Source organism: Polyodon spathula, chromosome 4 (genome assembly GCF_017654505.1).
Source record: "Polyodon spathula isolate WHYD16114869_AA chromosome 4, ASM1765450v1, whole genome shotgun sequence".
Lineage (NCBI taxonomy): Eukaryota > Metazoa > Chordata > Actinopteri > Acipenseriformes > Polyodontidae > Polyodon > Polyodon spathula.
In genome coordinates this window covers 74490876-74502383 of record NC_054537.1, presented here as the reverse complement: position 1 = coordinate 74502383, position 11508 = coordinate 74490876, and the positions used below count along the sequence as shown (strand labels likewise).

The window sequence follows — 11508 nt, the reverse complement described above, 5'->3', positions numbered from 1 at the left end:
TTAATATAAAAGTTTAATCCTTGTTAGTGATTATAGTTTTATCTTGAGGTTAATGTTTTTGATGTTGTAAACATTTTAAATAGCACACATAATTATGTTGAGATGGGAAGTAAATGATAAACATTTACATTTCAGCCTATTTGGGTTTATTTATAATTTTATCAAATAGAAAGCGAATACGAGTGCTTCCAAAAACTCCCAAACACTGTCTTAATTTTGTGCATCTAAAGATGTGTAATTAAATATTTTAAGAATTAAGCCTAGTGTTTAGTATTCTGTCCTAAACCAGCAGTTTGTCAGTCCCAAACTGTTGTGACATAAATTACATATTAAATAAATGGGGGAAAAAAAGAAATGTTTTAATCAGATTAATCTGCCTTTTATTGCAACTGTGGTACCATTCAGTGAGTGGAAATTGTAAAGAGGTACTTGAGCTGAAACCTCCGTACAGAAGGGCTACACATTCAAAAAAAGGTTGAAAACCCCTGGTTTAGATCATAAGCCCACGGATGTGTTAGCATGTAGGCAGGAAGATACATTATCCCACTTAAAATGCGTATAATTCATATTATTGGAAAATTTGATGGATGTACCAAATGTGTTTGGGCAGAGCTGTTTGGACAAGTACGTTATTATAGTTTTTTTATATTGTGGCGAACCTGGGACCTCCCACTTTGAAGCATAGCGCCGCTACTGCTGTACGAAAGAGCTGGGCTCCCTTGCAGGAGCAGATGTCTGGCTTATGTCTTCATGTTTAGATTGTGTCACCTAGCAGCCCCGACCCCTACCCTCATGCACGCTACAATATTATAGGTTTTGAGAGGCTATCAATTATGCAGTTTTAAGGGTGGTTTGCCTACCACTACCACTACAAGCACAACTCCAAAATACTGCATCAAACAATAAACAGTATAATCCTTCAAATGGCATAGAGTAAACAATGGGAAAGATACAAAGATTAAGAAAAGCTAAATACTTTGCACTCTTGAAAGCTTTATTTTGTCATGCATCTACACACCTTATCATGTGTACTGTGCCTTTGTTGCTGGTGAGTTGCATAATTATATAATCCTCCTGTGAATTTTGAAATAGTTATCTAAGAAAGTTCAGAATATCCTAAATGGATCAGTTATCTTAGAATTCAGATAATCTGCAAACGAATTCAGTAGTTATTTCAGCTGGTCTTTTTACAATTCATATGGACCATTTATCCCATGTCCAACAAGCATTAAATTAACATCTTAAACCTAGTTTTTGTATGAGGAAAAAAAAAAAAAAAAAAAAAAAAAAAACAAACAAACAAACAAACAAACGAAAAAAACAGAGCCAGCAATCTATCATTTGCATTATGATGAACCGGAATGTTTAATAAATAATATGAATGTGACTGCTTACCTTCTTGTTTATTCAAATAATCCTATCTGATTTTGAACTACTACTCTATGATATTGTCATTTTGAATATTCAGAAACCGTAAATATTTTTCATGTATCTGTGTAGAAAACTGAGCTAAATGACTACATAAAAAAAATTACAACACATCATCTCTTAGAAGCTGCTCAATCTAAGAAAAAACGTCACGCAGTTGCTGTGGGTAGGTCTAAAGTGGTTGGTTTGACAGGTGACGTCAGCGACACAGCCTACGCCCAATAGTATTGTTAGAAGAGTAGCAGAATAGAGAGAAACTCAAACTGGAGCAGACTAAAGGGAGCGAAGCATCAGGTGAAGTTCATTAAAACTGACTGACTTGGGAGAGCAAAAAAAAAAAAAAAAAAAAAAAGGCGCATGCAATGACTAAAGGTAACAGACCATCGCGGCACGAATCAGAGGGAAAAGAAGATAAGTGATTGAATTCTGATACAAAAGAAAATAACGAAATAGTAAGATGTGCAAAATGGTGCATATATATATGTATTTTTTCGAGCGGCGCTAAAAAGCTATGCAATTATCATAATCCATTCGGTTTTAGTCTGTTGCAAATAAGCAGAATGGCTATCTCAGACCCATCAAGTAAAGAGAAACATGTTTAAATATATATATATATATATATATATATATATATATATATTGTTATAGTTTTTTACATGAACATGTGGCATATAAAGTATTAACCATGATAATTATGATAGTCAGAACATAAAGAAAAACAATAAGACCTGGTTGTTATCTAAATTAATTTAGAAAGATTAACATTTCAAGGACTGATCTTTGTTTCCAATATCTGAAGTAATGGAACAGGCTACAAATAACCAAAGTGAAGGACTTCAAGATTTAAACAGAACAGATGTTACCCATAAACCTTTGTTCGGAATCGGCACTGATAACTTTATTACACTTCTGATATTCGGACTCATTTTTACTCTGGGAGCCGTTGGTAACTCAATGGTCATAACGGTCCTAGCTAGAAACAACCCCGGTAAACCTCGCAGTACCACTAACATTTTTATCCTGAACCTCAGCATCGCCGATCTCTCTTACCTTCTGTTTTGCATCCCTTTCCAATCCACAGTCTACATGCTGCCAACATGGGTGTTAGGAGCGTTCATCTGCAAGTTCATCCACTACTTCTTTACAGTATCCATGTTGGTCAGTATTTTCACACTCTCTGCCATGTCTGTGGACCGCTACATCGCTATTGTGCACTCCAGAAAGGCATCTTCTATTAGGGTGGCACGGCATGCTTTAATTGGGGTGATTGCAATTTGGATCATGTCGCTTGCCATGGCTGCGCCAGTGGCTTACCACCAGAGCATCGTAAAAAGAGGAGGAAACAGCACATATTGTTGGGACGTCTGGCCGGACTTGAAGAGCAAAAAAATCTATGTGGTGTGCACATTTGTGTTTGGCTATGTGCTGCCGCTGGTTTTGATCTCTTTCTGTTATGCTAAGGTAAGTCGGTTATGTGTTGTTTATTTGCGCTCGTTTACTTAGCATACATTACCAAATATGAATACATATTTACCATTGCAGCCACTACAGATACCAGTGCTTGTTTTGTTGTGATTCTTACATGCATTTGGTTGTAACAAAAACAGTGTTAGTTAATGGCTTGCAGTTCTATACAAAAAATCAATTACGCATAAATTATCCAGTTTAATTTGTGTTTTTTTTTTTTTTTTTTGTAAACTGAATTAAAATATCATAAAACATGTCTAATATAAATATAAATTACACTATGTAACACAATTTTTGTTCCTGGGTAGTAAGTGTTATTTCCTAATTGCTTATGCCTCAAAAGTATAGAAAATGGCTAGTATTCCCCACAGACTTTGCTTTTGTGACCAGGACAGTGATATTTTGAAGTTTACCTATTTCCAATGGGAAAACGGGCAAATGTGTGTCTTTTCGTTCACATAAAGTCAGAAAAAAACAGCATATGAATCCAAATTAACATGTATTTATACTAAAGTAATACAAAAATTACTACAAAAGATTTAGAAGTGAGTAGTTTTGCGAGATTTACGATTATACTGTAAATCACTTTCACGAGTCAGCCCCCAAATGTAGTCTCCCATCATGTTCTCGTTATACTGTCCTTGGTAGCGGCGTTCAAAGTCCAGTATATTCTGGTGGAAGCGCTCGCCTTGCTCCTCCGAGTACGCTCCCATGTTCTCCTTGAATTTATCAAGATGAGCATCAGGGATATGGTCTTTGAGGGACATCCTACAGCCCATTGTGCCGTAGTTCTTCACCAGAGTCTCAACCAGCTCCACATATTTTTCGGCCTTATGATTGCCCAGGAAGCCCCGAACCACTGCAGCAAAGCTGTTCCAAGCCGCTTTCTCCTTACTAGTGAGCTTCTTGGGGAATTCATTGCACTCCAGGATCTTCTTTATCTGTGGTCCGGTGAAGACACCGGCTTTGACCTTTGCCTCAGACAGCTTAGGGAAGAAGTCTTGAAGGTACTTGAAGGCTGCCGACTCCTTATCTAGAGCTCTGACAAATTGTTTCATAAGGCCCAATTTGATGTGCAGTGGTGGCATCAGCACCTTCCGGGGGTCCACCAGTGGCTCCCACTTGACGTTGTTCCTCCCCACAGAGAACTCGGTCCACTGTGGCCAGTCCCGCCTGTGGTAGTGCGCCTTGGTGTCCCTGCTGTCCCAAAGGCAAAGATAGCAGGGAAACTTGGTAAAACCGCCTTGGAGACCCATCAGGAATGCCACCATTGCAGCCTCTTGATGCCATCTCAGAAAAATGCAGATATGTATCCACTTAGGCAGCTGGAACTAAACTGAACCGGTAGGCTTAAGGCCCCTGTATTTATACTACTATTTATATTAATGGAAAGTTCTAGAAAGTTCTAGAAGTTTCTCCAAGTTTACTCAGCTCTGAATCTATCTGGAATGTTCTGGAAAATAGGTAAATTTAAAAATATCACTGTCCTGGTCACAAAAGCAAAGTTTGTGGGGAATAATAGCCATTTTCTGTACTTTTGAGGCATAAGCAATTAGGAAACAACACTTACTACCCAGGAACCAAAAAAAAAAAAAAATTGTTACACGGTGTTATCTGTTTTGTCTGACTGATCTGGACCTAAATTATATGCTCTCAGAGATTCTTCGGTGTCACTGAGCACCTAAAAGGTTATACCGAGGCCTACTTTGATTATGTATTATTTAATGTATTAATCAACTTATAGTTAGTGTTTCCAATAGGCTGCTGTTAATGTTTTCAAGTTAAAATGACAGCTGTTACTGGGTAAAATTAAATATGTTGCTTCGGTTTACTATAATTAAGATTTTATTATGACATATATTATCTTGTGTGTGTGTGTGTGTGTGTGTGTGTGTGTGTGTGTGTGTGTGTGTGTGTATGTGTGTGACCACTGCCAAATAAATTCATTTTTACCATTCTTATAGGTTTTAAATCACTTGCACAAAAAGTTAAGAAACATGTCTAAGAAATCAGAGGAGTCCAAAAAGAAGGTAAACATGTTATTTTTTGTATTAACACATCCCTTATTGAATTTTCGTTATTATTATTATTATTATTATTATTATTATTATTATTATTTATTATTATTATTATTATTATTATTGTATACATAAATAAGACCTACAAACAGTAATGTGGGTTTGTGTGGAAATGATTTACATAAAAACATAGTTTAAGGTGACAAAATGGCATTAATCCATAGGGATTTGATATGTTCCTGAAAAAAATCAAGATTGAAAGGAGTATTGTCTTTCATTTACTGTATATAGAGCAAAGGATATTAAAACCTAAATATAAATATTTACTATACATTATACCAGATAAACTATGTTTTTTTTTTTTAAATGTGATATCAGAATGTTATTATTATTATTATTATTATTATTATTTATTATTATTATTATTATTATTATTATTATTATTATTATTATTGTATAGATGAGGTAATGTATGTTTCCTATGTTACACATTTTAATGTTAATACGGTGCAAAGCACAGACTTTGACATTTAACAAGTAGTGTTCCACAATCATATTCAGCTTAGTGCTGTTATAATACATAACATCTTCTTTTATAGTTAAACCCTCTGTCTTTATAGATATACCGTTATCTGCCTGACACGATCTTTCTTTTAGCTGACTGATCATGCTCCAACTTCTACTTGCAGCAGTAAGAGGTTATGAATATCTTCAAGCTCTCCTGTAGTTAAAAAACAAACAAACAAACAAACAAACAAAAAAATCCCATAAATATAACAATTTATAGGGATAGTCTGCAGCAGATATTTACACTGACTGCAAACAACTGGAATGTGCTTATTAGCCTGCCAGTGATACATAGCTCTCCTTGTGTTGCTTGAATGGAGCAAGTATGCTTATAGAGTGTGAAAGGTTTTTTTTTTTTTTTTTTTTTTGCTATTTTTGCCACTGGAATACATTTGTTACTTGTCACAAAGCGTTTCATACAGTTTCTTTATTGTGCCATCATATTTATTTTTCTGTGAAAAAAAAAAAAAAAACAACAAAAGAAACAACTAGTCTCCAATTGGTAATATGCAGTCTATATTCAGTTATTTGCCCAGTAATGCAAGTTAAGGTGATGGTTAACCTAGTGACAGCTACTGTATCTGAACGGATGTGCTCTCTACTTGAGTCTGTTCCATATCATGGTGATGTATGCAGTCAGGATATATGACTGTTGACTGTAAAACTGTATATCTGATCAACTTTTCACATATACAAAAACATCCAAGTTGGAATAAAGGGAAAAGTTACAGTTAAGGATCACTTGTATGCAGAAGGGATATCAAAAAGTCAAAAAGACACATTTGAGGTGAACTGTACCTGTGGGAATTTCGAATAATAAGATATTCGAATATACGAAGAATAATAATTTAGAATACCCGGATACTCAACCTCTAATTACTCAACACTGACAGGTCCTTAGAACGTATTAAAAGCAACCACACATAGGGACTCAGATAAAGAGATCAACAGTAACAGCGGAGAAACTTTTAAGACATCTCATGTATTTAATGTTAACAATGATATAAACTAGAAGTGAGAAATAAGAATACACAGCAGAGGGGTTTTAGCTATAACACGCAGAACTTTATAAAAAGGACTTTATAAAACTTTCAACTGCATTTTTAACACCCTTTGACTACTCATATAAAATACACAAAACGAACACTCAACAAAATGTCTCCTCACTAACATATATGCTATAATACAGTACATAATAAAAAAGAGATGTACTGTACCCATACTTGCTGATTCCAGAATATAATAATCATTTTTAAAAAAGTCTGATTCCAGAACCAAACTGATATCAGTAAGAGGCCAATAACAGCAGAACTCAAACAACAAAGGCTTAACATCGCTCGGGTAGTTTGCAGTCAAAAGCCAATTTCAAGTTAACTTTTTAACAAAACAAACAAAAAAAAAAAACACTTTTATTTTATTTTTTTATACAGTAAATACAGTATAATCGTAAATCTCGAAAAACTACTCACTTCTAAATCTTTTGTAGTCATTTTTGTATTACTTTAGTATAAATACGTGTTAATTTGGATTCATATGTTGTTTTTTTCTGACTTTATGTGAACGAAAAGACACACATTTGCCCGTTTTCCCATTGGAAATAGTGATATTTTGAAATATCACTGTCCTGGTCACAAAAGCAAAGTTTGTGGGGAATAATAGCCATTTTCTATACTTTTGAGGCATAAGCAATTAGGAAATAACACTTACTACCCAGGAACAAAAAAATAAAAAATAAATAATTGTTACATGATGTTATCAGAGAGGTGACAATTGTAGTGGCTGTTCACTTTTAATTTCCTCCTCTCTCAAAAATACCATGCCAAGTTTGCACATTTTTCCATTTGTTTTAGAAATGATTCGAAAGTTGATCAAAGCGTTTGAGTAGTAATTTTATTTAGAATACTTGATTACTCGCATATTCGTACACCCCTAAATCATATGTGCTAAGTACACAGTACATACCACTCACCACTCCATTGAACTGAATCATTATAACAGACTGTCTGTTATGTTTTCTAATGACCGTGCTATGCTATTTTGCTTTGCTGTATGGTTATCAATAAGTTTATTTTATTTTAACTTACATTAAATGTGACATCTTATCACAGCCCCGCCTCAATTAAAAATCGAATGCTGCTCAATTCAGGCCACAGACAAGTTTGTTATAAACCCTTCAAAAAAAGCAGGTAAACAAAGTTATTATCATATTACAAAGGTACGCAAATAGCGTACCTGTCCCTTTTACTGTTTAAAACCAAACCAATGTTTTTATCTGTCCAAAATTTATATTTTTTTCACTGTACCAAAGTGTTATCTCATAGATTGTATTTATATTTGAATACAAGTAAAAACAACTTACTTCTGCTTCATTATTGTCACACTTAAATTAAGAAAACCAGTTACAGTGCTTGGTACTGTCATTAGCAATGTACATTATTTTACATGACTTCTGCAAACTGTAATTTATAGGTGTACAGTGTAAATACAGGTAAATAGTATGGTACAGTAGTGCTTTTACAATTTTTGTTTTAAAAAAATACACAATACAATTCAAGGAAATAAAATGCATTATGGATTTAAAATGGTAATACTTGTCTTTTATAGAATACAATTGAATCAACACAACAGTAATCCTTGTTACAGTACATTTTATTTAGAATTATTTAATGGAAGGGCAAATTATCAACTGTAAGCTCAAATGTGTATCTTAATAGAAAAGCTTCAGTGCAGAGCAGTATGTAAAACAAAAGCTTATCTAGATTCAAGTTGCCAATGAATAATGAAAATACATTTTGTTTCACTCCTACATTTAAAGCAAAAATCAATATTATAGCTTTTTTTTGTATATTAAAATCTAAGCAGAGTTTCACTATTTTTTATTTATTTTATTTTGCTGTGAGAACCAACAGGTTTCCTAATAAAAGACACCTTCAACATAATTAAAACTATTTGCAGAACTACCAACTGAGAAAATGCGGCTGTCTTACAACATTCAACAGCTACTTAGATGCTTGTGTGCTTAGAAGATGTTTTCCATTTTAAAGATCTTTCAGAGCCTTTACACACCACGTCGCTCTTGCATCTCATGACAAAATAGTTGTATTTACAAACTAAGTGTTTATTGTTAGCATCCCATGTTTCTTCCACTTTGTTTACTATTACTGGTTTATTTTAAAGAAAATATAATATGCAACGAACAGGACCATTGGCCTTGAGTGAATATGTATTGTTTGATTATGATGAGTAGTCTCCCTTGGTTTTAAAACACGTTAAAGGTGTTTGTTGTAGTGGCTAATGATTACAATATCAGCAAGTGTTAAATGTTATCAGTCATTAAACAGTTGGGAAACATTTGTCACCATTAAGTGACCCCCTTTTTAATTTGCTTCTGAGGCTATAAAAGAGCTTGAAGATTTTCCATTATCACATATTGTTGCAAAACAGAAAAATTATTCTTATTGATCTCCATTATTTTGTTAAACATGTTGAAAGGGAAGGGGGTCCACACTATGTTGAATATCAGATTGAATAAATAGAAAGCAAGGCATTATATTACAATGTAAAACTGAACATGTTTGTGGGACACTGCAGATTTCAGTATGTCATAACCAGGAATGTAATGGTTCAATAAGCTTTATCATATTATTTTTCTTTACAGACTGCTCAAACTGTACTGGTGGTGGTCGTAGTTTTCTGCATCTCTTGGCTGCCACATCATGTGGTCTATCTTTGGGTAGAGTTTGGCTCATTTCCTCTCAATCAAGCCTCGTTTGTGTTGAGAATAGCAGCACACTGCCTCGCCTATAGTAATTCCTCTGTCAATCCTATTATATATGCATTCCTGTCCGAGAATTTCAGAAAGGCTTATAAACAAGTGTTTAAGTGCCAGATCAGCAGTACCTCTCCTCTAAATAATGTCAAAGAAATAAGAAATAAGGTGGAAACCCCCCCTTCCACTAACTGTACCAATGTGTGACAACATTCATGGAGGTTTTTTGTTTTCTGCTTAATGTCAAAGCCTATAGAAGAAAAGACTTTTAGGATATTTCCAGCAAAACATTTTCATTACTATATAAAATGCAGCATTCTAAACACTGGGGTGATCTCAAACAAGAAAATGAAAGGCTTGATTCAGTTGTTTTTAAGTCTTCAACAACTGATGGGGTGAGAAGAACATGCTTATCATAGAGACTCCTAAACACAAGAACACAGTTTGAATTATTTAAGTGCCAGCAAGACATTCATGACATCAGCTAGTATCCTGAATGTTATTGCAACAGGACAAAACCCCATGTTGACTTCCTCTGTTCATTTAATTATTAGCATACCATAAATGGTGATTTGATTACAAAGATGGCAAAGATATCCTCTGATTTGTGTCATGAAAAGTTATCTTGAAGCTGTGACAAATCAAAATGAGATCAACCCAAATTTGAATTAAGATATAGTGAACCGGTGTCAGTTTTGTGACCAAGAGTGTTATTTACTAAACATATATATAGGGTTTCCAGGATATAATGAGACAGACAGTTACGGTTCAAAGCAGTAGGTAACTGCTGTATTTATTATTCATTTAACTTTTAGTGAACAGTAGCTCTCATTCCTCTCCTCTCACTCACAAACTCAACCTGTCAACTCTCAGATAAACGGTTAGGGCAGATATGTGATGGGCGCCTACACAATGGATATATACACTGCTGTGCAAAAGTCTTAGACTGTTGCATTTTTCTACTCTGATGCATTGTGAGCTTCAACAATGTACTCAAAGCCTCCACTAGTGTTTTCTACTGTTATAACAACCTTGACTAGCATAAAGAAGGAAAAACATTGAGTGAAATAGATTGCATCACTCTATTTTCAAGGTGTGGTATCCAAAGGATCAGCAAGTACAGAGAAACATTATCTGTAATTGACAAATGCAGGACTGAAAGACCCAAAAAAGTTGTGTAACAAGGATGAGCAATACTTGAAAATACTATCCTTAAGGAATAGAAAAAGGACACACGTTGAATTGACAAAAGAACTGGCAGAAGACACAGGTGACGTTGTCCATCAAATCAACAGTAGTCACTCTTGAAATTAGGACTTAATAGGATGTGCTGCAGTAAGAATACCTTTGATAAGAAAGGGGAACAAGACTAAAAGGCTAAAATATTCACAAGAACACAGAAATTGGACTATGGCACAATGGTCAAAGGTGCTTTGGCCTTGATGGGTGGACAATGACACCTGTGCCTTCTGCCAGTTCGGTTGTTCCTTAAGGTTATTATCTTCAAGTATTGCTCATCCTTTTAGACAGCTTTTTGGGTCTTCCTGTCCGGGGTTTGCCATTAGATGAACTTTCCATTAGTTACAACCCTTCCCTATACACTCCGCCTTATTTTAAAAATAATTGTTCTTTTACCTGTGCACATAAACTGATACCTTTGTAGAGAGCTGCAAAGCTATTTCCTAGATTATGTGACTGTACCTGAAAGGCTATTTGCCAGCCAGTTAGGGTGAGAGGGTTATGCTTACATTTTCTCCTCAAAACTAAGAGTATTGTAGATTAAATGGAAACCTGTTTTCTTTGCTGTGTTAACATTTCATTTTCCTCAGTTATTTTGTTACAAAGACTGGAAAGAAAATGTCATTGCAAAGTCTAATTTGACTTAATAATGTGTATTTGCAGAAGTGCCAATTGTGTACTGTAGTTTTTCTTCATAATTGTGACAATGTTTCCATATTGTGATTTTAGAGTGTGTGTGTGTGTGTGTGTGTGTGTGTGTGTAACATATATAATATATATATATATATATATATATATATATATATATATATACAATTGCACTTTAAAATTCATAATTTGTAATTGTTATACAAATTAATGGTCAATGAATTATTTGTGTAAAAGTATATACTGTGTATTTGTGTCAAACATTTTAAGGTGAATTTTGTATGCTTACACTAATTTCAAAACTTTTTAGCACCTTTTCTGTTAAAAAAAAAAAATGCTTGGGATAGTAAGGGCTTGATGATCTAACTATAG

The 11508-nt window shown here is 34.3% G+C and overlaps 1 protein-coding gene across 1 annotated transcript; it reads left to right on the top strand.

Moving 5' to 3' along the window:
• The first annotated feature begins 2226 nt into the window (after nt 1-2226).
• LOC121313865 (galanin receptor type 1-like) lies at nt 2227-9757 on the top strand. Its single transcript, XM_041246646.1, has 3 exons — nt 2227-2889; nt 4860-4925; nt 9139-9757. The coding sequence occupies exons 1-3, from the start codon at nt 2230-2232 to the stop codon at nt 9454-9456; spliced, it is 1044 nt and encodes a 347-aa protein (XP_041102580.1). The 5' UTR covers nt 2227-2229; the 3' UTR covers nt 9457-9757.
• The last annotated feature ends 1751 nt before the right edge of the window (nt 9758-11508 follow it).